Here is a 27,879-nt window from a genome sequence, read left to right on the forward strand (position 1 = left end):
AAAGATTTCCAAACCTTTCCCACTTCACTCACAACAGAATAGTTTTCTTAGGACGAATGTAAAACAGGAAAAAAGAGAGGATTTCCCTGTCTTGTCGCACACCCTGCATCACATTTGCCTATGGAGACACAAATGAAGTGAACGCTGTCAAAACGCACACGCCCATCGCGCTACTTCCTGAATTGATCTTCTCTCTCTTAAGCTATTGGCTAATTAATGAGCGCGCGCCCTGTAATTGGCAGAATAAAGCGCCAATCACAGAGCTTTCTTCCTCCACATTAACATTCAGTGGGGGCACATTCAACACGGTAAACGCCCCGTTTGCGCTAGTTTATCCACATCCAGAAAGTAAACGAGCCGAGTTTTTTTTTTTTTTTTTTTCGCCGACATTTATTTTTCGTGAAGTGACCTGTCGCTCAGTGTGGGAGAGAAAACGTGTAAAGTTTCAGTGGACTTCCAGCATTGTTTATGCAAGAATAACTGATCCAAACTTCTAAGGCTCTGTCCACTCCTCATTCATCCGTCTTTGAAAGGTGTTTGCAGTTGTTTTCTCCATGGAGGCTGTAGCCATTTTCGACTTTACCGCCACAGCTGACGATGAAATCAGTTTCAAGCGTGGATCAATATTAAAGGTAAATCTGTGATTTGTTTATGCGCCTGGAAGAAACGCTGCATCTCCACCGGATTCTGCTTGCTTTTAGTTTACATTTGACTTATTAATGTTTCCTTCCCGTATTATTTATTATTTATTTAGTATCCTGTAGCTTTGATTTTCTATTTGATTGCTTAATTGTAAACAACACATTTGTCATGCTGTGCGTATACATTGTGTGTTGACCTGCAGAACGCTGGAATGCAATCAACAAGCTTTGCTGGCAGCAAATAGTTTTTTGTGTGCAATGTAATATAATCTTTTTCTCAGATTTGTGTGTTTCAGCCAGTGATCTATGAAATGTGAACGGGCCTGTCGTGGAAGTCCGCTTAAACTTCTGTCTAAACTTTGCAATGCTGCTGAGTTTTTACTTGTCCTCAGAACTTTTCTTTTATCGTGACAGAGAGACAAGGAGTCGCTTGTATCCTCCTGCTTTAATGACCCACTGAGGAAAAGCAGTGGGTGTGTGGATTTTAAAATTTGGCCATTCCCATTTCCCTTCTCTGGGACTCAACAAGTCTCTAATTTGAGGGTCTGTCAGAGCCAGTCTTTCAGCCCAACATCAGTTATGACAGAGTCAGTGTGTAAGAGTGCTGCATCTGTCCAATCAGCCTCATTCAGGCTGATGTGGCTTTGGCCTCAGCATGCTTTGCCCTGATGAAAGCTTTTGCAGTAACATACATTTAAGTTATAGTTAATAAGCCACTGCTGCTTTTCTCTGATTGTTAAAAAGAAAACTGGATCCAACAGTAATGGAAAATAAAATAGAAATCTGTGTGACTCCTTCTGTTGTTGCTATTACACGAAGCTGGAGTCTACGATAGCAAATTTTATCCTTGTGTAGAGTGTTGGGTTCACTGACCAAACAGCTGTTCTTTGTGCTGTGCTGTTGACGTTGCCATTTGTTGAAATAGTGCCTTGGAGTCCAGTGTTCAGCCCTGTTAGATGTAGTAGCATCTGCCTGTTGGCCTGAGATTCACTAATTGTGTGTTATCTGTTTGGTGAAAAAGTCTTAATAATTTGTGTGGTCATGGTCGTCATTCGTAGTTCTCATATTTAAATGACTAAATAAATAATCTGTCACCATGTGAACAATTAAAAGAGAGTCTTGGGCAAAAAACACCTTTTTACTAAAGTCAGACTTTGTTCTAGTAAAACACTAATCACACCCAAATTAGAATATAGACAACACTGCATCTGGGTTTTTAATCCCAGGTCATTTCCCAGTCAGAGTGTCCAGTAGAACGTTGTGTTTTGCAGCTTTGTCCCAGCCACCAAAACAAGTCCAAACGTGCAACTTTATCAGCCACAAATATGCCAAAACTGCATCCATGCTCTGCTTTTCTCTCACTTAAAAGACCAGTGTTTGTGGGATTTAATGACATCAAGTGTTGCAGTTGCAGATTGCAGCCAGCTGAATATACCATGCCTCACCTTCCATGTAAAGAGCTCATTCTAAGGTACTGACAACACAATCATTTTCAGGTGATTATACACTAATGAAAACATAATTATGAATATTCCTGCCAATAGATCCCCCCTTATCCTATGCACTGCACCTTCAAGTCATCTTCAGGGTAGTTGATATTGTAATATATAGTTACTTTGGGTACCTGTTCCACCCACAGTAGGCAGACCAATGCGCCTCAGTCTGTCACTCCATCTGTTATTTAGTAAATTATGGCAGCTGCATTAATTTCAGCAAACAAAATTCTTCATATCCAAACTATTGGTGCCTACTTGACAGACATGTCAGACTGAGGACTAAATATTCATCTTTGTGTGAAGTTTGTGTTTTGTGCAGCGACAGATGGCTTATAAAAGCTTGTCTGACTGTGACCCAGATCTGAGAGCTCCACTCCGTTTCCAGTTGTGTCTGTCAGACGACTCTCATTTTGAACAACTAGTCAGGCCAGATTTCTGGGATGGAGGGTGAAAGGCGGTCGAGGTTAAAAATCAACACAAAGAAAGTAGGAATTATCGGAGCGGCTTCAGCAATGTTGCCTCTCTTGTTCCAAAACTGGATAACAGGCCGCACAGGATTGGGCTGTTTGGTTGTCCCTTTCCTGGATTCATTGGAGGCTTCTGTGTGTGTCCTCTCAATAACCCCATTCAGAGCTGCCTGGTTTGGTTTTGGGCAGCAGTGGATTGTGACTGCCCTCCCATAAATGAGTATTGATGATTTTGTACCATTTGATTCAGTTATTCTCAAGAAAGACCTGAGGTGTGCTACGCCCCAGTCTAGGAGAGCAGGGATGCAACATAAAAGAGTGGAAAAAACAAACTTTGTCTCCAAACCAACAAATGCTCTAAACCACAACTGGGTACAATATTAAATCACAATTTTAGTGTAATTAACAAAAAGAGACCTGATGTACAGGCAAAAATGGTCACATCCAAAACAAAACAAAATAGTGCTAAATATATACAGTGTAACAACCTATAACCCAAAACCCGGAGAAGATCTACAACCCACCACCAAAAACCACACTACTAGAACTAACACTATCACAAAATGCACCAGAGATCTGGGGACAAAGTTCTCAATCCAAAAACGCCAGAAACCACACACGCCACTGCTGTCAAGCCGAGTCTCCCGATGAATGAAAAATCTGCGGTTTAAAACAGGCTGGATGCGACAGCAGGGACCAGTAGGATAGAGACACCACTTGCTGTGTGGAGGAGGGCAGGACCAGCATAGCTGCTAAAAAAAAAAAAAAAAGAGCACACACAAAAACAAGGACCAGACAAAAAGACACCACAGGACCACACAGGACAAACAAACAGTGCAGAAATAATACGGCCAGGGCCGTAACAAGGTGATGCACTTCAATGCATGACTTACTAAGAGGTGTCAAACAGATGAAAAATAATGAATTCCTTGGACTTCCATACTTCATTTGAAGTATTGAGGGGTGTGCCATATATAATAATCATCTTTATGCAATCAAATTTTTAATATGGTACAGAGATATATTGTGATAATAGCAATATTTAAAGCACTGTGATATGTAAGATGCATAGCATAGCATTGCCCAGTCTTTGGCAAGTTGTACAAGCTGTACTTGATATTTATATTTTTGGGAGATACTGCCCACCCCACAGGAGTATTTATCATCATAAAGTGTTTTTTGTTTTTTCTAATCAATCAATCAATCAATCAATCAATCAATCAATCAATCAATCAATCAATCAATCAATCAATCAATCAATCAATCAATCAATCCACTGAAAAGAGGAGATGTTCCATAAAGCAGTTGTAATTAAGGTAAGGATTTTTTTCCCCCCTAGATGACTAAAAAGTTTAGCGGTCTGGAAATCACTGTCTGGCCTCTCAGCACTGCAGCAACAATATTAAGAAAAAATATTTTCCTAGAAAAAGCCAGAAGTGGGCTCTGAAATAATTTCTTTTCTGTCTTTTTTTTCACAATACTGTGAAGCATTGAAGCATTTGTTTTTGCAGAGGTACCCAAATTTCCCAGTCAAAGTAAAGACAGTGATGGTACTCACCCAGCCGAGCTCTTGGGACAGTCCAGACTGTCTTGTGGTGACAGTATGTCATTAAATATTCATTTATATTGAACAATTCAATGGTGCCATCCTGGTCACCATAAAAAGAAAACCAATATACCAGAAATATAAATTGTGTGGCTCAGTCAATACTTCCTTGTTCACTCATGAGATATTCAGCTTTGCTGCAACTTCTGTTTCTGAAGCTTCTGAAAGTCAAAGTCAACGTGAACTTATTGTTTAACTCAAACCATGATCTTTTTCTAAACCTAAAAAGTAGTTTTTATGCACGAACCTAACCAAACTGCGACCATTTTGCAATGTCAACCACGTGTGAGAAAGGCTTCCAGGCAGAAAGGCTGTCTGGCAGGATCATGCAGACACAAAAGAGCCCTACTGTGTCTGCATGAGAGTCCGAGGGATGTGACAGAAATGGTATTTGGTAACCTGGGAATGAGGACGTGTTGGTAGCTTAAGAGAGGTGGTGTTTTTCTATTCCTTTGTGATCAGAGACACAAAAATTCTGCATTAAATTCTTACGGTTCTGTGCTGTGTGAGGATGTCCGTCTCCATTTGTTGTTAGAAGAGACTGCCAAAACAATACAATATACAAAACAATGAACACTGACACAGTTAAAGTTTGCAGTACCTCATTGTTTTAAGCACTCATTGCCTGTACCGCCCAGATTCGGTCCCTGGTCCTTTTGCTGCAAGTCAGTCATACACAGGAACAAAATAGACTCTTAGACTGATGCCTCTGGCACCTCAGTCCAGCACAGCAAAGGAAAACATTATCCCTGATGGCAACAAATGAATGTATTTGATGCCGACACAGACTTCCACCACTGATGGATGGTGTAATCAATGGTGGCAACTTAGCCCTCATCAACAACTACACGCGTCTTGTCAAACTGAAGATGGCACTGCATTAAAAAGAAAACACCACAAGTCTGCACTGATTGGTGCATTGATGTGTGGCTGTAGGTACCCATGAGAAGATTATTTAAAGTCCAGGAAGTCCAGTTTATTACAGTCATAATACGGCACATGAAGGACCACAGGAGTACCTTTCTTAACCATTGTATGAGCAGCCCTTCTGTCTAACGGCTCATTCCTATGTCTGACTGACACCCTTTTACTTTATTATCTTGTGTGAGACCACCTTTACCTGCTTAGGGTTGTCTAAACAGCCAAATTGTTACCTTGTATAAAGGAGACCTGGTCATTATGGCAAAAGTACATTCAGTTACAGGCAGGATGTGAAAACCTTGGACTGTGCAGAGCTTCTGAGTGGTTCCTGTACCTGCCCATTATGATCCACTCTTAGTGTACCACGAGTACAACCTCCTGTTTCTGAAGCACTTAATCAAAGCTTGCACCTGGTGTGGTTTTCCACAGGAGAGGTACATCCAAATCACTTTCAGGCATGTATGGAGTGGGCTGCATACAACGTCAAGGATTTAATTCTGCACTCTAACAGCCACTTTTAGTTGGCACTACTCATTCTTTCTCTGAGGCGAGAGCAAAAAAAGATGAGGAGGGCAGCCGCATTCAGCTGCCAGTTTCCTAGCAAGGATTTCTTTTTGCTTCGGAACATCAGAGATTTTCCTCTTTTGGCCTTGCTGTTGGAAGAGCCGATCAGTTCATAATAAACCAGGTGACTCCATTCCTCTCCTAATGATACGGTTGTAACGCCTGCCTCTCAACACCTGCGAGCACCCAGAATGCTCTCAGCTCTGTCCTAGAATAACAAAGTCACCTCCATCTCATGACACATTTCATTACTGTGAAGCCGTTTAATTCTTATGCTATTGAGTTCTCAATTATAGAGCTGAGGCCGCCATTAAAGCTGGCTTTTGAATCCATGAACAGGTCCAGTGATATTCAATTGTAATGAAGTGAACCATGGATTCTTCAACAAAAGATGACTGTGGACTGAGCAGAAATGAATGGAAACACTGAAAGCAGTGCGAAATAAGTGGTTTAATTGATATTTGGTGAGCAGAAGTCATTCTTCTCTCTCTCTTCTGCTATTAATTTCTTATTGTGTGAAGCAGCAGTGAGTTAAGGGCTGACGTCAAAGACATCTTAAAAAGCAGAACCCTGTCAGGCTATTGGTACAAATTGAGCTTTATCCCTCTTCTGCCTGACAGTCCTGGGAAAAAATCAATAGCGCGTATTAAACTTGAGACAGGTCTTACGAAATTAAACAGTGCTTGAGTGCAGCAGCAGCAGCAGCAGCAGCATAGGAAGGCATGAGACATTCAGTTGCATCAGTATCATCTGTGTTGTGGTTTTGAACTCTGCCAGTGTTTCAGACTTCAGATTTCACTTGAAAGATTGTTGTCAGCATCTTCACTTATGTGTGTTGTGGTAAAGTGGACAGCAGACTTGTTTACTTCTCACCCAGAGGAAGGAGTGAATCATCAAGTGTCACAAGCTGAGAAAATGGCACATCGGTGACTTGAGGTTATGATTGTGGGTTGTCTTGTCCATCTGTTTGAATTGCCATTCACTGTAAATGTGTCATATTTGTATCGAAGATGCAAGGAAGATTTGATGAGTTTCTTGGGGAACATTCATAATTCATCATTTGTGGTGAACACAGATTGCATACACAAAAAAGGTAGAATTTTCTGAAGGGCTGCAGGCTCAGTCGGGTTTACAGGCAGGAGAGCATCCATTTACTTGATGGTGTGGAAACGGACATGTTTTCTGTCCTATCAGACACCTCTTTGCACACGCTGAACAGGGACGGTGTTTCCACTACACTTATTCACTCATGGCAGCGTTCCATTCCTGAAATATGAGGGCTGCAGACCCTTGTTTATAATACTGCATTATTTAACAGAGAGTGTCTTTTTCAGAGAAACAGCAGCATTTGTGGTTTGCTACAACAGCTTATTTAATGACCTGTGTTAATGTTAAGTGTCGGCGTGGGAAGTAGATTTTTGTTGTTAAGGTCAGGATGGTAGATGCTCATCCAAAGTTTTTCACTTTCACATCTGAGTCCAGATTTTTTTTATCACATCTCGCACCAAACAGTAAATGGTGGTTTTCCTTAAAGGCACTGAGTTTTGGTTATTTTTCATTAGAGATATCTTTCTGTGCTGTTTTGTCTGATAAGGTGATGAAGGAGGATGCATCATACGGCCAAGGACTGATGCAACACAGGAACAGATGTGAGTTTTTGCCAACTGGAGTAAAACAGTTGCAGGAGCTACAGCGCACAGTTTGGTTTTAGTTTGTGAGCATGAAAGAAGTGTAGTGATTAAACAAAAAGGTGCTGATGGTGTAATAGCATATTTGGGTAAACTGCTAAATTCTAACCTGTAATGAATATGTGTGAGGCTTTTTCTTTTATGAACCTGTCAAATGGACAAAGACAAGTCAGCATGCGATGTGATCATAGCAAGCTCGCTGTGGCTCAGGGCTGTTTGTTTTTCACCTGAAAACATTTGCGGCAGAAACACTTGAGAGGACGGCGAAATTAGGCACAGAAAACAATCCGGCACAGCCAGGAGTGTTTTTTTGACTCACCCTTTGAAGAAGAGTCACACTGGGTTGAAAGCTGGTTTCACAGGTCCCTCTCTAAAACAAGTGATGTGACCCCATCAAATGACTCGACCTTTTCTAAGTGCACCAACCTGTCAAATCAAACCACGGGCACCACTTAAGTTATACAAACTGGTACAACAATGTCATTCTGTTTGTTCCACCATGTCTTTTCCAAACAAAATAAATGAGTTTTATCAGGGTATATGCGTAGAAAAAACAAAAAAGAAAAACAACTTGTCAGCCTTCTACAATAAGTAAATGCTCCATTTGTTTCGGTTGAAAGACAATTAGAAGCATTTTCTTCTGTCGGCTCCTTTCAGCGGCCCTCTGTATTTAAGGTCAGTGGCATTTGATTTCTCCAGCTGTCATAAACAAAGCCTTGACTGAGATTTGTTTTTATGGTTGTCTTATGCTCTACAGCTTCTAGGTTTTAGATTAAGAAAGGACAAAACCTCTCAGTGGGGACGATCATCATCATCATCATCATCTGCTCTGTAATTAAGAATTTCTCACAGACAGCCTTTCACAAAGTTTGTAAGTTTCTCCGAGCGCTACATCTCACCAAGGCAGTCTGGGAACTTTCTCCATGGGCGATAAAGAAGTAGCCTGTACTGGTTACTGTTTGCTGTATTTCTAAAATGTGACATGTTTACCGTCAATAACATGGTGTCCATTTTCATAAATTGAGTGCAAACAGTGGCAGCTGGCTGCTAAATGCTGGCAGGTAAGGTGCACTTTAGATTACGGTTGAAATCAATACTTTGGGGCTGCACGGTGGCGCAGCAGGTAGTGCGCGTGCCTCACAGCAAGAAGGTTGCCGGTTTGATCCCCGGGTCAGGCAGGGCCTTTCTGTGTGAAGTTTGCATGTTCTTCCCGTGCATGTGTGGGTTCTCTCCGGGCTCTCCGGCTTCCTCCCACAGACCAAAAACATGCTCATTAGATTAATTGATGACTCTAAATTGTCCGTAGGTGTGAGTGTGAATGTTTGTTTGTCCTTGCATGTGGCCTTGCAATCGGCTGGCGACCGGCTCAGGGTGTACCCCGCCTCTCGCCCATTGTAGCTGGGATAGGCTCCAGCCCCCCGCAACCCCGAAAGGGATAGGCGGTATAGATAATGGATGGATGGATGGATCAATATTTTGATGCTTTTTTGATACCACGTGTTTAAAATCATACCGTGTCCATACTTTTGATCGTGTGGAAAGTAGCTATTTAAAAAAAAAAACAACAGATCTAGAATCAGATTTTCAACCCGAGGCTGCACCGTTGAAACACTGAGGAAGACACTCAGCTGACCCTCACCCTGTGGCTGCTAATGTGTTGTATGTGTTGTTTAAAAAAAAAAAAGCCTCCTCTAAGACTTAAATGTCCTTGACAAGCGGGAGGAATTCTGCTCACACATATCTGGTTATGGACCCTGTTTTCCCATGTTTTTTGTGTCCAAGTGACTAATGGAGGCAGCAATTTTTGAATTCTTTTCAGCGTTTAGCGCGAGTGCTGCAGCCGGCAGCCACTGCAATTTAGTCCCTCTGGGTGTTTGCGCACCATCACTGTACGTCCACTTAGTGTTTGTTTTTCTCACTGACAGACTCAGATTGTCATAATAAGCATCTGACAACATCATGGAAAAGATTCCTACAAAGACACGTCTTGTTAAAGAGTAAGATCCCTTCTGTTTAACTGCAAGCAGCCGTTATATCACTCTGGCCGAAGCCACCAGAGTCCATTTTCAGAAACAGTGATTTTATCATCACACTTCATACAAACATGACAGAAACAAAATACAACTTAGTTCATCTTTTCCCTGCTCCAACAATCATCACTAACTCTGGTTTGGTTGCGATAAACTCTTAATTCACCGAATCTGGAGAACAGTGAGAGAGAGGGTGGACATCGGAGAGGCGGAGGGAAACAGCGGCAGAACATTTATTATTTTCACAGGACATTATGACAGGAGAGACAAAAAACAAAACAAAAAAATAATTACTGGTCAATAGAAACAGTTTTTTTGGCTCTTGACCATCATGCAGTGCTGTCAATCCAGCCGCTGTGGCCGTGCTGCTTTTTTCCCCACATTCGAACATTCATTTCACAATCGAATGGATTTATTTTACAATTCGATCATAAATTTGGATTTCGCATTTTGTTCACAGTCCTTATTCACACCTGTACATAGAGCTGTCCACTGGTGATCAGATCACCCAAGATGCATACTAATGCTAGGTGTAAACAGGGCCGTTGTTTCCATCACCGGATCTCAAATGATGTGTGCGTGTGCACAAGCTACAGACATCCTACCAGGGTTGAGAGTAACGCATTACATAATTCCACTTCTTTTGACTGCAATTTAAATCAATAATCCATTTACAGTAAGTGAAATGAATCATAACTTGTGTCTTGAGTGGAAATTGTCGATACATGAAAGCATAGCAGACATAGTCAGCCTATTCCCCGAATTTTCTGGTTTAAGATTGAATGTCACCGATCCTTACGGTGGAACAAGACAGTTCAGGCAACGTGAGCTTTTTTTTCATCATAGTGAGTCTAATGTTTCTAATATAAACAGAAGAAGAGTGTGTTCAGTTGTTATTCTAGTTGTTGCTGCCCTCTGGTGGTTGGAAGTATTTAACTCTGATCACAGCAGTGATAATGGGTACTATTACAGATACAATGTTGTCCCACACTGTGCCACAGCAGCACTGAAATACATATAACTGTGTGTGCATTAATAAGAGAATCAAAGCAGAGTGTTAAAGTTATGTAAAAGATAATTTCCTTTTAACTAATTACTTTTTTATGCAGCAATTGTGAAATAATTATTTTGAGAGAAATGACTATTAACTGTAACTGATAACTAATTTTTCAGTAATTTGTGCAACACTGCAACCCATGTGTCTACGTGTGTCTACGTGTGTGTGTGTGTGTGTGTGTGTGTGTGTGTGTGTGTGTGTGTGTGTGTGTGTGTGTGTGTTTGGTGGCATTTAAACCTGAACACTTTAACAGGGTGCTCCACCATCAGGCATTAAATTAGAGCCTTTTTTCACTTGGACGTCACAGCACTGCTGCGTGCTGTGTTAACTTCTTTGGATAGGTAAAAGGGTTTTGTGTAAAAAGGTCTCCTGTGTAAAACCTCTACTGAATTTGCTTCTGTTTTTAGCATGAACGTTTTGGATGCAAACCACTGTGTAAACCTTGACTGTGTGTGTAACAGCTGACCTACAGCTGTGTCGATGCGTAGCAGAATACAGAACAGCAATTAACCCATCTAATGAAAGCTAGCGCTGCTGGGCCACGTTTGTAAATGCGCTCTCTCACTTTAAAGACTGCCTTCTCGTTTCAGTGGCTGTGTGATGCTGCGGGAGTTTAATTTACTCTAAAGAGGGAATCTGACACACAGCCAGCTGCAGACGACAAACAGAGCAAGAGTACTGATGTTTCTGCCAAATCAGTGCCATTGAACAATATTATTTTAAGATTCAGATGTGAATCTAACACATTTCACACCTGCTTCAGTCACCAGTCAGTTTCCATGTTTCATATATTGAGTCATTACACACCTCAACTTAGAGGCTCGAAAATGTCTTCATGGCTCACTGTTGGTATTTTTCTAGTCGACGCAGCAAAAAGTTTAAGGACTACAGAGTGGGAACCCGAAATTACATTGAACCTATAAATAAAGTGTCACGACATGGTGTCCACATGAAGGAGGATCTGACAGACTGACTGACTGATTTAATGAGATCAACCATTAGCTCCCACTCTGAAACATTTGTGCAAAGCTTCTTGCTGCATTAGAGACAAAATACATACATACATACATACATACATACATACATTCTGATCTGATGTCCCCATTGGCAGGATGACATCTTTGCCTGTGCTTTTCAAAAATGCAAGTAATCCCTGTTGAAAAATTAATGCTAAATGATGCGACAACACAATGGTGAAGGTTTGTTTAGGTTAAATAATGATATATGCATTCATTTATATTCATTGTATTCATTATTGGCCTCGTCTATTTTAGTAAAGCCTTTTCTCTCCCACAAATTAATTAATGATGAACACCGTATGATTTCAAGTGGAACCCTGAACTGACACGCCATGCTAATGAACTCCTGCCAAACAGTCACTAATTACTTACTGTGGGGTCATTATAATGATCAGGTGACACAATGTTTGACCATGAACAAAACATCTCCAATGTTACCAACCGAATTGTCAGACAATAATAGTGAGGACGCTACCTTGGGGTCTCCAGCTACCCACTGAGAGGGTGATTCACGGCTGCAGTTCTGACTTGAACTAATGATGCTAAACGCCCACCACAGGAAAGAGTCGAAAGCATGCAGCGCCACAAAGGACCTCGCGCAGAAGTTAAACCTGCATTAATTGTTTCATAGTTGCAGCGCATTCTAAATAGAAGCAGAAATAAAGAAGTAAAGATAATGATAACAGTTAATTGATAATGGAAAATGTAGAGTGCAGGAATCTTTGCAAAAGTCTGGCTTTACATGTTGGAATGAATGGCTATAATTCCATCCTCATCCTCTGCTGTTTCAAGATCAGTATGTGCATATGCATGGTAACATTTAATTGTGAGCATGCTAACGCACAACCCACAAGACTACTAGTGTGACTGCAGACCCTTAGTCTTGTTTACTTGAAGCGGTAGCATTAGCTCACTCCATTCTTTGACCATCCACCTATTTTCTGCCACTTATCCGGCACCGGGCTGCTGTGGCAGCAGGCTGAGCAAGTTATCCTAGAGATCCGTCTCTCCAGCAGCATCTTCCACCAGGGATCCAAAGGTGCTCCCATGTCTGATGAGATATACCGTGTAATCTCTCCAGTGTGTTCTGGATTTACCCTGAGGTAACAGTTGAGAGAGAGAGAGGACTCGTCATGGAGATGTATGCAGACAGAAGCACTGTTGGTTTTGATTTTGCTTCTTAAAAATACAGAACAGGATCCAACTCCGTATGTGTTCTCAGTACCTATCTCCTCCTCCAGACTCCCCTCCTCTGTCTGTCTGTCTCTTGTTGTCAGTGCTTCTTTGGTAGAATCGCATTTATGAGTTGGACACTGAGCTCAGTCGTTCTCTCATTTGCTCTCCACCACAAGTGTGTCAAAACACTGTGAGCCAACATATATGTCAATTCCTGGCCGTCTCTGAGCCATCACGATCCAAAGCCCTGCAGCGTGACGCTGTATCAAGCTGCAGAGCTGTGGCTCAGACGTGTGTGATGAATGACGGTCCTGCATGATCACCAGTTTAAGCCTCCGGTGTTTCTAATGTGGGGTGTCATCCCTCCAAAGACCCCATCCAACTCATTAGAGCTCCTACATGAGAGACTGGGTGAGTCACCATTTCAGGTGGTCCATAGTGGTCCATAAATGTGTGTGTGTGTGTGTGTGTGTGTGTGTGTGTGTGTGTGTGTGTGTGTGTGTGTGTGTGTGTGTGTGTGTGTGTGTGTGTGTGTGTGCACGCGCTCATTCTAGAATGTATTCAAGTTTAAATTTGGTTCCTACATTTTTAAATGTATTCAGGAAGCTGGCGACACACAAAAGCATCCAATGCAAACACTCATGCACACAGGGAAGTCTTCATTAAGTCGAGCCCATGCCATTACAGAAACTCAGGGGAAATAACCCATTTCAAGACATCTGTTAATCTTTCCGTAGGGCCAGTCTTAGAAATCAAAACCACCCTGTGCGCAGTTGGATGTCATTTTTCAGAAAGAGACGGGCTCTGATATGCACATGATACATGATAATGCTCGCAGGAGCAGACAGGCGTCTCACACACACTCACACACGTGTTACTCAGTGAGACTGCACTGCAGGTAGGCTGTAAACTCAAAAAGTAAACGTGCAAGTGTATTTCATTTAGTGAGTTAAATTTAAACAAGGGTTCAAAAAATAGTAAAGAGATTAACTTATACTGTATATCCGACAATTTCACTCTTCCTACTCTCATGCATCAACATGTTTAAGTTGTATATTCTTCCATGGGGGTGGGGGTGGGTGGGTGTTATCACTGCTGTTTATATAATCCATATTAACACTCACTTAAAATGAAAGTACTGGCACTTACTCTTTAATGATGTGTGGAATCTACCTCACTTCAATGCAGCCTGGAAACTGTACAGGTTACAAACAGCGATCATCATAGCTCATATCTCTTGGCAGAGGATGCTAATGCTGCTTTGTCACAGTGTGTGAGTTGATATGTGTCCATTAAAAGTCAGATACAGAAAGTGAACTCTGTAAAATATTGGCTATATAAACTGTGATGCACTATAGCTCTGTGCTGTTGGAGTTTCATGCACAGTGCTGAACAGGTTGATACGACTTCAATTTGCATCACAGCTGGTGTTGGATCACTCACCCTGACTCCCTGCCAAGTGGAGAAGCACTGAAAATGACTCATTTGAAGAGATGTGCTTTTTTTATTATTGTTTTATTAATAAATTAGCATCTGTGTGAGAAAGAAAGAAAGTAATGTTCAGCATCAATACAGCATAATCCGACCGGCTTTTAAAATGTTAGGCTTTCTTTATGAGCTCTTCCCACACACAACAGAAAATCCTCAGCGTCTTGGTTTAGGGTGTGATGATAGTTGCAGATAGTCAGATACTACTGGATTAGAGTTTGGAGACTCAAGATGAAGCCGTTCGGGTTGTCTGACTTTTTGATGGCCACACAGTGCTCAGGACTGCCTCGCTTTGCCTTCTAGTCTCACAGACACACTCGTCAGAACGACACCTCCAGTGCCAGCAATGATTCAAACTCCAGCAGGGGATCTGGAGTGGAACTGCTGCTGGAATAGGCTGTCTGTTTTGCAATGGCTTTGCAATTCTTAGGAGGTTAAAAATGAACCACCTGTTGGAGCCATCATGTGACATTTTCTTTGTTATTTTCTCTTAGTTTCAGTGTATTTACTTCATCTTCTTTTCTGCAGATTTTGAGTGAAGATTGTGACAAGAACTGGTACAAAGCACACCTGAATGAGAGAGAAGGCTTAATTCCCAAGAACTATGTCACAGTTAAACCACGAAGGTAAATCATTATTATTATTATTTTCATTATTCTTTGTTTTGTCCGGTTTTGTACAGTGTAAGACTGTAGTGACAAATTCCCTTCGCAATTTCTCAGAGAAGCCTGAGGTAGCGCGTTACTTGTGTCTAATGAACAGTCCAAAGCTAAAAGATTTGTGATGATATAAAGCACCAAAAAGCAGCAAATCTTCACATTGGAGAAGCTGGAACCAGAAAATATTTGGCCATTTTTGCTTGATAAATGACGTTATATATATATATGTGTGTGTGTATATACACACACACAAACACACAAACACACACACACACACACAAACACACACACACACACACACACACACACACACACACACACACACACACACACACACACACACACACACACGCAAAGGGTGTTCTAGTTCTATATATGTCTTTCTGTGTCCTATGTTCCCAAGGATCTATATTGAATATATTGACTATTGGCAGTGGGGATTATGGAACCATGAGAACATCGGACCCTGAAAACAGACATGTCCTATTTGTGCCACTCATGTAAAGAGGGAGGACGTGATGTAATAGTGTGGTCAGGAAAAGAAGAAGCATTCAACATGCAACATTCATTTAAGTACTAGCTAAAACACTTCTCAGCAGTGCAACCCAATTCAGCAAATCACTAGTTTGAAACTAGTAGTTAGTCAGAAATCAGAAAAACTTGCTGGTGCAGCCCAATCCAAAAGTCAGTCGTGTCTTGATTTTCCCTCTTAATCATTGTGTTTTGTGTAATATAACCCTGTGAGCAATTCAGGAAACGGACAATTGCAGAGCAGCTTGGTACCATGTTATTAGAGAGGAAGTCATTTGTTTGCTGTGTGGTTTTGACGGTTTATGTTTAATCAGTGACACTCTTAAATATACTGCAGTACTGTAAAATAACCCCAATGAAGACAGACAAAGGAAAAGCCAGCTGCACTTCTGTTAATAGCAAATCTCATAAAAAGACCGATTTCAGCAATGAGTCAGCCCGTCTCTCAATATGTTATGACGTCCTACTCTGTTTGTGACGCTCAGCCCCAAGTCAAATGGTTCCCACTGACTTCTTGAAATCTTTAAAAATGTGGCCCACAATACACATTTTCATTTAATAAAAGAGCTTAATGCTTACAGCTGGGCACTGAGGTTTTCAGCAAGCTTGAACAGGAGTACAAAGTGCATTTTTTGGGGACTGTTTTCGCCCACGGATTTGATGTGCTAGTGAATATTTACAGCAGCAGGATGGTGTGTGTGGAACCGACTCAAAGTAACTTAGCGTCCATGTTGGTGGTAATCAAGGAGTGTCTCGCTGTGCAACAGCGTGGCTCGTTGAGTCGTTTTCAGCAGTTTGTGGGCGAGGTTTTTTGTCAGTATGATCAATTCATTGTTGGTTTTGGTCTTTCAATGGTGTTTATTGACAATAAGAAAAAAATTGAATATCACCTGAAGACCGCAATCCAATTAATCCAAATAACGCACGTGCATAGCTGAACCAAGACATGGAAGATTCAATTTTAGTCATATTACTGAAGTTGATCCAACTCTCTTTGGAGCTTTCACAACGCGTCGTGACACATGTTGTAACTCAAGGCTATCTCAACGCACAGCATCGTGCAAGATCTCCACAAAGATAGACACAAACATATCAAGTGATTATTCATGACATCGAGTACAGCTAGCTGAATGGGAATATGGATGGTATGGCTCTGGAAGAAACCTAACATCCTAATTTAAGGGCTGTTTTCTTTCAGTATTATAGCAGTTTGTGCGAACATAATCAATGTCTTAAAAAAAACACATTAGATTGATAGAAACGTACAAGTAATTACCAGCTCAGAGATCCAGATTCATGTGTTGTGTCTCAAACACACTGGCAGCTTAGGTCAGCCCCAGTAGTTCACCTGGTAGACCACATGATCTAACAAGGCTGAGTCCTTTGTGCAGCGGCCCATCTGTTTCATCCCAAGGTCCTTTGCTGCATGCCATCCTCTCTCTTTCCCTCTCTTTGTCTCTCTCGTCTTTCCTGTCTCACCAGCTTTCACTATCCAAATAAAGCAGTGAAAATAAAAAGACTGTGGAATTTCTAAAGTAATACGACTTTGACATTGTGTTAAGAGTCAGACACAACTAATGAAAAGATAGTAAAAAAAAAGACCAAAAGATTTTCTCTCAAAGGAGTTGCACCCTTGACTGACCTGGATTTTCTTCACAGTAGCAATGCAACGGTACAGCAGTTGAATGAAAAGTCTCACCCGTATTGATGCGACGTTTTGATGGTCCACAACCACTGACACACTGAACAGTAGGAGTGAGCATCAGTGATTGGCCAGTGAAAGCATTCTGTGCTGAGGTGTTTTTTACGGAGACTGACCTTCTATCAAGTCATATCTGTAGTCAAGCACATAAATCAAGTAATGTAATATTAAGAAACTCACTCCTTTGTTAGTGCAGGAGTAGCATTGTCATTGCGAGGGTGTTAGCATGCTGACGTTTACCTGAAAGCACCACTGTTCGTAAGTACAGCCACAGGGCTGCTAACATGGCTGCAGACCCTCAGTCTTGTTAAAAATACAGACATTTCTGATGACTGACCCACATCTGTCAAGCTACAAGCTGTGCTTGCTCCGGGACGGTTAACTTGTCAAGTGACATTCACTCAGCCGCCTCCCACGATCATGTCTGCCTGTAGTGACGGTGCATAAAGAGAAAAAAACTCTCACATCATCTGCTTGGAAACTTGAAGTAAAAGCTGAAAGGCACATTGTTGGCCATGGAAGAAAAACCTTTATTGTACAAGATGGGCAATTACGATAAAAGCTTGAGCTCTCTATAGTCTGAGCTTGACGTTTGAGCTACAGTACTTGTACTGCAGGTACAAGAGCAACTTTCAAATCTGAAAAAGAAAAACTGCCTTTTTGATTGATCTCAGCTGCACTTATCTTTCCTTTGTTGCATGTGGGGCAAATTACAACATATTTTTGCACTGTAACTGCACAGTAACTGCAGCTCTGGTCTGTTCCAGTTATACGTGATATCTGTGCAGGTTGTCTTTCTAATAAAGGGATAACACAAATCCACATTTCAAGGCTACATGCAGTATTAAAGGTGGATGAGGTTGTACCATCAAACTCCTACTCCTAGTCAATGACAGTTTTATAAATAAAGCCAGGTCCTGGCTTCAACATGCAATCTTTACCTCCATAGTATTGCTTGCCAGAGCCATAAAGAGAGTGCAGCAGCCATTTTTTGTTTTTTGGTCACAAACATAGCTGTAAATTCCCATCATCTCACCAGACAAAGCACACATAGCCCAGAAGCAAAAGCAAGAAAATCACTTCTCATAGGAACCTTCATGAAACATTTTCTTTCAGCTTATGTCAAGATGTCATGGAAGTAAGTTTAATTACCAGTTTGTCAGCTACCATCCAAATGCACCTTTGTGTTGGTATATAGAGTGTCTCATTAGTGCACGAGTAGCAGGTTCAGCTTGGCCTTGAGGTCCAACAAAGGACACACCTTCGCAGGCTGTGTCCCTTGAAGAACTCTGCGCCTGAATTGCAGGTCAGCTATGGATCAACAAACAGCACTGGTCAGTGCTTCTGAGGACGCAAAGCAACAGGAAGCTCCAAATCAATAGTTGAGAAGTACAAGAAAACAGGCAACAGGAAGCTATTAGGCTATTCAAGTGCTGTTTACCTGTGAGATGCAATTTTCTGTTTCCATCAAGACAATCCATCCTTACTTCCTCAGGAGTTCGGAGCTGAAATATAATGGCTTTATAAATAGCCGTTTAGAGTTTTATGCTATGTCCGTCTCAGTTCAGTTCTTCTTTGTCCCATAAACTGGATCAAAAATCTAACCTCTGAACATAATAACACACCAGAGTCCAGACTATCCACTGCCTGAAAACCAGTACATTTCAGTAAATTTCATTTAAAATCAGTCTCATTGAGTCGAGTCAGCTCAACTCAGTTCAATTAACTATTAAATTTCCCAGAGGTGTAATTAAAAACTTTTAACTATTTTATTTCCTGTCATCTGTGGGCAGACATAGCGGTTCAGCATAAGCAGCAAACATAGCAGCAAAAAACAAATCATTCTTTTCATGCTAATATAATCAGCTGCCCTTATGAAGAGCAAGAAATTCTGTATTCACTGCAATTTATTTATGGATGTTGACTTTTTCTTATTCTATCAACAAAAACTAGCCTGAACATGTCTATAACTGTCTCATAGGTAGCTGTGAATGTCTGCTTTTTTGTCGTCAGAGGAAGCTACTGTTATTTATTATATATAAATATCATATCGTTTCAACTTTAAGTTACTGGGGTTTTTTGTGCCACTGAATTTTACAGCTGGTTTCACGGGAACATGAGGCGAGTCGAAGCTGAAGAATTCCTGAACAAACAGAGAGTGGACGGTGCCTTCATCATCCGAGAGAGCGAGAGCTCTCCAGGGGATTTCACCCTCTCTGTCAAGTCAGTTGTCATTTCAATTGCTCCTCTGTGAAGGGAATTTTCTGTTGGCTGACACACACACACACACACACACACACACACACACACACACACACACACACACACACACACACACACACACTTTGCTGATATTTCTCACTATTTTTCCCAATGCCACTTCACATGACACCTTCTGAAAAGGCCTGGAGTTTGGGGAAATGCATTTGCATGTTGAAACACAATTCTCTCTTGACTGTTATCATTTACACTGACATAGTTTCCAGAGTACATCTTCAGACGCACTAAAACACATCTTCAGTGATGTATCATGGGGTCATCAGACACCCTCTCCCAGGCAGCCTAGCTGGAGCTAATCAGACTCTGGCTCACTCCATCTTGAGACCCTCTCTGCTGCCTCTGTGCTGTGCTTGATGGCCTGCTTCAAGTTGACACCTGTTGTGCCCAGGAGATGTAATGACGAGGGATCGACCAGCAAATCCTCTGCAGGCAACTTCTATTGCAGGCACCATGGCCTCCACCCTCATCTGTGACACTCACCTATGATAGCGGCCCTCTCCCAGGGCTTTCGGGCAGCAGCTGAGAGTGTGCTCCACTGTCTCCCGAGATCACAGGGAGCAAGGTCTCAACTTTGCCTCAGCGGAAGAGGTTTGAGGGAGTTGGAAGCACATCGTAGACTAACTGGACAAGGAACCTGATACGCTGGGGTTTGGATCACCATAGCTCATAAGAAAATATCCTGTGGTCCAGTGCCTGGTCCCATTGTGTCCAAGCTCCTTGTTGATGCATCCCCACAGCTCTTGTGCCATGCACCTCCTCCACACTGGCTCTCACTTCCTTCCCATCCTGACTCAGTACCTGCAGTGGATACTTTGGGGTCACTGAACTCTATACCGCAGCACATCTCTGGTGTGGGTTACCATGAATTCCTCTGTCACACTGCTAAATAGAAGTGTGAGCTTGTTCTTGCGTCAGTACAGACCTATGCTGCCTAGACTCCTGGGAAACCCCAGCCGCCTGTGGAGTTAATGGGTGCTCTTCCATTAAAGCCCTCAACTGTTGCTGACACTGGGATGTTGTACAATAATAAGGACCACAGGATCTGTGGGAGAATTGCATGCTGGTAGATCCATGCCTTAAGCTTGCATTGATGAATTCAGTATCCTTCAGTGAACTGTTGAATACCTTACCAAGGCTCTTTACCGGCTTCTCTGAGATAGATGGAGTCAGAGTGCCTCCCAAGGAAAAGCGGAACTTGTCAGCCATTTCCTTAGCATTAAGGACGTAGACTTTGCTAGTTTGAAGCTCATCTGTTCCCATGAGATGGGTTTCTCAGCAGCCGTCCCTAACCTGGGACTGATTTTGTTGTCACTGTAAGGTCATCCATAAATACCTGTATTGGTGGCTGGCGGACATCAGATCTGGACAAGAGAGACCTTTGCACTCTGCCTCATACATTCTGTATGGCATACGAGAATTGGAGGAGACGGGGAGGCCACCACCGTGCCACCTTACAACACCTCAGACCCTCGATTTAGATAAGGAACCCCATCCCATCCCACCCACCCCCACCCCCCCCAAAAAAGTTTTTAACAGGGGGAAAGAATGGAAGAAACTTATGGAAGCGCAACAGAGGAGGAGTCGTGCTTACAGAATAGACCATACACATGAATCCATGGCTCGCACTGAACAAAGAAAGCACTGAATTGTCTCTGTCAACACTTAAAAATATGTTAAAAAGATGAATTTAAACATTACCACAGCATCATCTGCCAACTGCTGCTGACAGAGATTTACAGTAGTGTCATAAGTGCTGCCCCAATGAATGGGCTTTAAAAGGCTGCCCTTCCTGCTTTTTAATAAGCGACTTATTACTGTGGTCAAATGTCCAAATTTTCCTTTTCATAAGTGCAACAATGCTAAAGGTCAGACTGGAATTTGCCCCTCAATTATTTCAGTTTCCTTTCAGAGCTTTTTGTGCCTTCATTAGAGGGTTGTTCGAAGAGAGCTGTCAGGAAACAAGGTGAGATACACATGAGGAACGGCATGCAACAAAGGTCTTGGCAGGACTCAAACTAGGGGACATGGTGATTACGTGATCTGTGCCACCATGGTGCAACCAGTCTAAGTGAACATTGACGCATGAAATTGTGAGGCTCTCCAGCGTCCAGCCAGTTTAAAAACAGGTGTGGGCTTTTCCTCTCTTTCCGTAAATACTGATTATTCAAATTCTCACTTATGTAGTTGCATTTAAACAGTGCAAGCGGCAGAGAAGGAGGGTCGCTGCTCGGCTGCAGTGAGTGCAAGGACAGTGACAGACGTCAATGACAGTGGAGCGTCTGATAAGAAGCTGTGTAATGTACAGCTTTGTAAATTCCTTTTCATAGCCGTGCTAACCCCACAGTTTATGCTTACAACCCTACTGATGGTATTTCCTGTCCGCTATGTTTTTCACCATACCACATTATTTCATCAGGTGAAATCTGGTTGAAAACACGTTTGAAAAGGAGAGCGAGGATGCTATCAATCTATCGCCTGAGTGTGACCACATAGGCTTGAGACAGCCGACATTTTGAAAAAAAAAAATAAAAAGCACAGGTGTTATGAAAAACATTAGCAATCGCTCTGTTCTATTCAAGTGTCCCAGTAGGTCATGACAGTGTGCCACGAGCCAGCATGCAAAACACATTTAGATGGAATTCATTTTATTGTTTACACCTGTGCTTTTCCTTCTGTCCTGCTGTGTTCTGTGGAAAAAAGTCAGGCAGCCTACCTGCATGTGTGGAATGTGGAGCATTTTTATCCACTGCACAGAAATTGTTGGTTTTCTGTAGATAAAAGAGCTTGGTCTGTACCAGCTCTACATGGAAAGTGTCCTGAGACAACTTCTGTTGTGATTTGGCGCTATACACATAAAATTGAACTGAATTGAATTGAATTGTAGTGTAAAGACAGGGTGCTGTGTTCACTTTCTCGTCTACCTTGTCCAAGGTGACTTCTCTTTGACAGCTCTGTCAGTCTGACAGCTTGATCATTGACCTTTCAATGTTTTGTCAAAGCAGGCTGTCATTTTCTCCTGCATGTGTGTGATGACAGAATATGAAAAAGACATTTCATTTGAGTTCCGACCTCCCTTGGTCTCGCCGTCAGTTATGATGTAACCTGATGAAAGACATGTTTACACCTGCCAGGGCTTCATTTTCACCTTCTCCCATCCAGTGCAGCCAGAGTTTGAAAACTTGGCTCCTGCATTTTAATGGTAATAAGGTAACTAATAACTGTATTTTCTTAAATTTATTGTTCCCACTTCCTTTTTTGTTCATTTTGGTAGCAAATCAATTTCTTGCCATTTGCTTAATGAATATATTTTATGCATCCCGGTACCCATTGAAAGCTAGATTACAATCTCAATCAGACTTTATAATTACAACAAAGTTAATAATGAGAATATAAAACATGCTAAAGGTGCACAACACTATCTTTAATGTGTGATAAACATTTTGTGAAAATGGTTTTATTCCAGGCAAATTTCTTAAGATCTATTCAAAGAGCAAGCTGTCGGTATGAATGTCCCTTAGAATGCAAGTGTACAAAAAGAAAACTGCATTGAGGGAAGAGAAAAACTTACAGCTGTGCAAAAAAAATCAAATGTGAAATCAGGGCAGGAAAAAGGACTAGTTTTAGGACAAAATCAAGACACCGCTCAGGATGAATAATTTGGGCACCGTCTGGCTATCGTACGGCTCAAGGTAAAGTACAGTGATGTAGAGCTTAAACGCTACAGAGCTCACCAGCAAGATTTTTATGGGAGATTTCAAGACAAACTCTGAAGCTCAGCAAAAGTGTCCGTTATGAGTTGCTTATTGTTGTGTTTTTCTTTTGTTGTTCTGTGCCTGTTTGTTGTTTTTTCCCTCTTCTCCTGTGTCCGCAGGGGAGGTGTGGCCTGGCGGTGCTGCGGGCAGTCAGCGCACCGGAGACTTATTCCCGCTGATTGCACCTGCATTTAAGCAGCAGGGCGGCTTCGCCTCGCTGCCAGATTGTCTATGGTTGTTGCCTGACTTTCCAGCCATTTCTTGTCTTTCCTAGCGTCCTTAGATCTCTAGTTCTTGTCATAGTTGCCTTGTGCAGATTTCTGTTTGCTTCTTAGCGTTTGTAGCATTTTGTTTTCTTGAATTGTTCCCTTGTGGTTCCAACCTTAGTTAGTTATCCTTAGAGTTTGTATGTTTTGCTAACCGCTCGCCACGGTGTAGTCGATAGTTTTAGTTTAGGGCTGATTTTGTGTTAGTTATACTTTGGGATTGTTTTGTTATGTATATGTAGTTTTGTTGGATTGGAGAAACCGTTTGTTTGTCAACGGCTCCCTTGGTTCTAGTGCTGTTTTGTTTCTGCCTTTTTCTTTGGGTCCAATTTAAAACACTCTTGACGTCAAGTCATAACAGTGTCTTGTCGACTCCTTTTTAATCTCTTCCTTCAGAATGTAGTGTGGTCAAGTGTTTCAGAGGTTGTTGACCAAGTAAAAGCCCAGGCCCAGATCATGTAGATAGTTATCTGCTTATCATATGTGCAGAGCAACTAGGTTTGATTATATCTTCCAACTGTTGCTTACTCATCAGAGGGCTCCAGCTCTATAGAAGCAGTCTATTGTGGTGCCAGTTGCTCAGGGTAACCACCCCGGAGCCCTTTACGACTTCAGGCCTGTTGCCTAACTTGCCAGAGGAGAGGTAAAACTGAACCTTTGTCAGTTTGCTTATAAAGACAAGAGGGGTGTGCGAGATGCTACCATCACCTTACTGAGGCTACGTTTACAGGAAACAATCTGAACAGAAAATGCAAAAGTGGCGTTGCGTTCTCACTTTTTATTCCGCATTTAGACGAGTGTTTTTTGGGGGGAAATCAGCATGCATACGGTGATGCAAAAGTGTGTGGATTAGGGACAGGCTCTGGCAGATTGGAGCACACTTTTGCGTTTTTACCCTTTAGACGGGTGGAGTGTATTCAAGATTTCCACTCCTGAGGGGGGGTTTCACTTTTTTGTGTTTTTAAGCCCCAAAAAAACGCTATTGCTGTATAGACGAAAGGCTCATGCAATAAGATATTTTGTCGTTTTCACCTGCAAGCGTTGTGTAAACGGGGCCTTAATCTCTTATATCAGGGCTTCTCAAAGTCTGGACCTCAGTCCGCATGGGGACCAAAAGGCAAGCTACGTCCACCCTGCAGAATATTACTGAATTCAGAAAATGTGTGCATCAAATGTATCTCAACAGTGGAAGAGGCCAGTGTCAGCATTAGAACAAATATCCAAGGGGGGCATGAAACTTATAGCAAGGAGGGCAAGTTGTAATGTGCATAGTGAAAGTGGAACCATGAAGTGGTAAGCTCTCCAGGAGAAGATTTTCAAGGGAAAAAATCACAGAAATAGTATATTCTTGTAGTTTTACTAATAAGCTCATTTAAACACAGGGAGATTTAGGTGTAAATACGCACATTTTATGTTGTATGAAAACTCACTCTTACTCAAAATTTTAGATGCAGCACCCCCGAAAAACCAGGCATTATAAAAACCATCAATTGATAAAAAGATACTGTCTTGCATCAGAAAGCGAGAGGAGAGAGAGAGGAAGCTCAAGCATATCGACAGAAGTGTCGACATGATATAAAAACTTTCTTTGATCACGAAGCCCAATGTTACTCTACAGTTCTGTGGTCTATGAGTGAAGTGTATGAGCTACACTGCGGACTGGAGTCTTTGTTAACAGTGACATACAGACAGGTAGATTCCTGTTATCATGCTCGTCTCCTCTACGAAACATCTGTGTCCTCACTGCTGCATTATTTTAATCTATGATGTAACCCGCATGCAGCCGCTGTCTGTCCCTCTTCATCTCCTTGCAGTTCTCATGCATTAGTTCAGTGTGATTGAGTGTACAGTTGCTGTGGCTGCTTTGACAGTATGTTGGTGTTCAAGTTTGCTGTCTGTTGTAGTGTAAAATGTTCTCAAATTGTTGTCAATAACTTTTAGACCTGAGTTACTATGAGCAAAAAACAGGAACAAGGCACACCGTTTACTATGACGTCATTATGTATACTGACCTTCTCTTACACACAAGGTAACACACTGTCACACAAAGTGTAACAAACTTACACTGATGATGGACAAAAACACTGACATGCTCTCATACAAGTGCCCCCTCTTGGAGCTGAAACTGGAGAGGCCCAGTCCATCCTGACAGAGACCATCAATTAGCTTGCTAGCCCATGGCAACAAGCCTAAAAGTCATAGTTCACCATATCTGCAGAAAGGGATTATTCTCCAACTCCATACTTTCTACTCTCTGGACCCACCATGAAACTGCTCAGCCCCCAGGCTGGACAATCTTTGGAGCCCACAGCAGGTGGCCTGTAAGATAGTGGGGGTACAGTTCAGTAGCTTAAATCACATATCACTAAGCAGGCGCTTAATAAAGCTGTAGCCATTTTCTCCACCTGTACCCACCCCCTCAATTCAGAGTATAAGCTGCCATGTGACCAACACTTAAGCCTCCCTAGTGCCGTGAAAAATAGTTACAAGAATTCCTTTATTCCTGTCTCCATTCAAGCCCTGAATGCTAATGGCTGGAAGTAACTGCTGCTGTGGTTGACTAGACCGTTACCTTAACGATGGCGTTGGGAAACATTATAATAATGAAATAGTGACAGTGACAATTGCACTTTAAAAAAAAACAAAAAAAAAACAAGCTGCAGTACATTATACCTGTAGTGTTGATCTTGCATGTTGGTGTCAGTGTCTACAACTATAGAGATGAGTTGCGTTCTATTGATGGTGATGTTTGTTACATTGATAATTGTTCTGTTGTTAATTGATGTTGACAAAATTCAGTGTACGTTGTCAGTTTTTTCTTTTTATAAAGAAAGTTCTGTTGCTTTACTCACTCGCTTGTACCACAAAAACTCTTCCAGGTTTCTAAAGTGTCATTTTACTCTCATTTTCATCCTCCCCAGGTATGATAGTGGTGTTCAGCACTTTAAGATCTTGCGTGACGGTGCAGGAAATTATTTCTTATGGGTGGTAAAGTTCAGCTCATTAAACGAGCTGGTGGAGTATCATCGCACGTCGTCAGTGTCCCGCAGCCAAACGATCTTTCTTCGCGACATGGAGGAGATGCAGCAGGTCAGATGTGACAAATGTACACACACACACAGGCTGTAAACATCCATATTCATTTCGAACACTGATTGAAAAGGCTCTTGGGATGGTGCATTCATGTACACTTTTCATATATAATGGCATTCACACATTGCAAATGCCATTATAACAGTACTCTGACAAGAATTGATACCGTGTGATATTTAATTATAAATCCCTGCAAAGTTAAAATGACAATGATACCATCAATTGCAAAGGAGATTTGAAAATCATCCATCACTCACTCACTGAATTTGAAGAGGCAGTAATGTCACAGTGCAGGGTTTTAATCCCAAATATTCTGCTTTAATCAGTGAGGCGTTATGTGCCATTTGAAAAATCAGGAATTTATGATGATAACTCACTCTCTGTCTTTTTCTTATGCAGAGTATGTATTGTAGGGCGCTGTTTGACTTTGAGGCCAAGGAGGATGGTGAGCTGAACTTCAAATGTGGAGAGATCATTCAGGTCCTGGATAAGTCTGATGCCAACTGGTGGAAAGGAATGTGCAATGGACAGACTGGCGTCTTCCCCCACAATTATGTCACACACTGTGAGAAGTAACCATGCCTGACGAAACAAAAAGGAACAGAAAGACATCTTGAATTGTGACACAGCAGTGCGACACCACCGCACAGCGAGCCGAGCCGAGTGGGCAGGCGGTTATTCCCCAACTCTGCAAAGGTCAAACATGAAGTAAAGAGGGTTTAGTGAGGGTCTTTTGTGTGGATGAATCATACTGCTAACTGAATTAAACTCTGCTTTGGGATGCTGGATAGGTGTTTCTTTTATTTTTTTTATTGTTATTATCATTATTGTTATTATTATGTAATATAATGTACGGTGTGCTGCATCAGTTTTTAATTATGGGGTCCTTGTTGGGCTTGTATGTTGATTGAATCCATCTTGTCGTCTTGAGCTCCTTTTGTTTTACCAGGAAAAACTGTCTGTGTAATTGTTTGCTTCATTTGATTTTGTGTGCAATACAGAAAGAATTGTATACTACATTTACGTGCAGTAATAAAATGAAACGTCAAATATAATTGGGGGGGGCATTACTTCTTAGTGCATAACATTATATGTAACTGCAATGTAATTGGTGGTGTCACGCAGTCACATATTGCATGAGATTTACATGTGTGGAATGTGTATAAAGTAGATTATACCAGCAGTTTATTCATTGCACAGCATGAATCAACATTTTCTGAGCGGGGTTCCAAGCTGAGATGAGACAGTGTCTGTGGTCCTTTTAAAAAACCTTCTTATCAGACTAATTTGTCTAAATTAATAGATTAGAATTGAATAAACCCCATTAATGTGTCACTCTTCAAAAGATGTCAAAAGACAGACAGTGCTGAGGACCGCTGCAAAAAGTTGTGACGCACACACTCAAAATGTTGCTTGATTGACAACACATTAAAAACGGACTGC

General features: G+C 41.7%; 1 protein-coding gene across 2 annotated transcripts; it reads left to right on the plus strand.

Moving 5' to 3' along the window:
• Positions 1-554: 554 nt before the first annotated feature.
• grb2a (growth factor receptor-bound protein 2a) lies at positions 555-27,028 on the plus strand. Of its 2 annotated transcripts, XM_070984706.1 has the most exons (5): positions 555-632; positions 14,682-14,779; positions 19,146-19,268; positions 26,265-26,433; positions 26,836-27,028. In XM_070984706.1, exons 1-5 carry the CDS (start codon positions 555-557, stop codon positions 27,010-27,012), a joined length of 645 nt encoding a protein of 214 aa, XP_070840807.1. In that variant the 3' UTR covers positions 27,013-27,028. The 2 variants fall into 2 exon arrangements, with proteins under 2 accessions (XP_070840807.1, XP_070840815.1); XM_070984714.1 differs by lacking the exon at positions 19,146-19,268.
• The last annotated feature ends 851 nt before the right edge of the window (positions 27,029-27,879 follow it).

This window comes from Chaetodon trifascialis, chromosome 2 (assembly GCF_039877785.1).
Source record: "Chaetodon trifascialis isolate fChaTrf1 chromosome 2, fChaTrf1.hap1, whole genome shotgun sequence".
Lineage (NCBI taxonomy): Eukaryota > Metazoa > Chordata > Actinopteri > Chaetodontiformes > Chaetodontidae > Chaetodon > Chaetodon trifascialis.

Excerpts from the sequence above, each read along its gene's own strand:
- grb2a (XM_070984706.1), top strand. The coding sequence starts at position 555 with ATGGAGGCTGTAGCCATTTTCGACTTTACCGCCACAGCTGACGATGAA. Across the intron at positions 14,780-19,145 it reads GTCACAGTTAAACCACGAAG|CTGGTTTCACGGGAACATGA; the intron begins GTAAATCATTAT and ends TGAATTTTACAG. Across the intron at positions 26,434-26,835 it reads ACATGGAGGAGATGCAGCAG|AGTATGTATTGTAGGGCGCT; the intron begins GTCAGATGTGAC and ends TTTCTTATGCAG.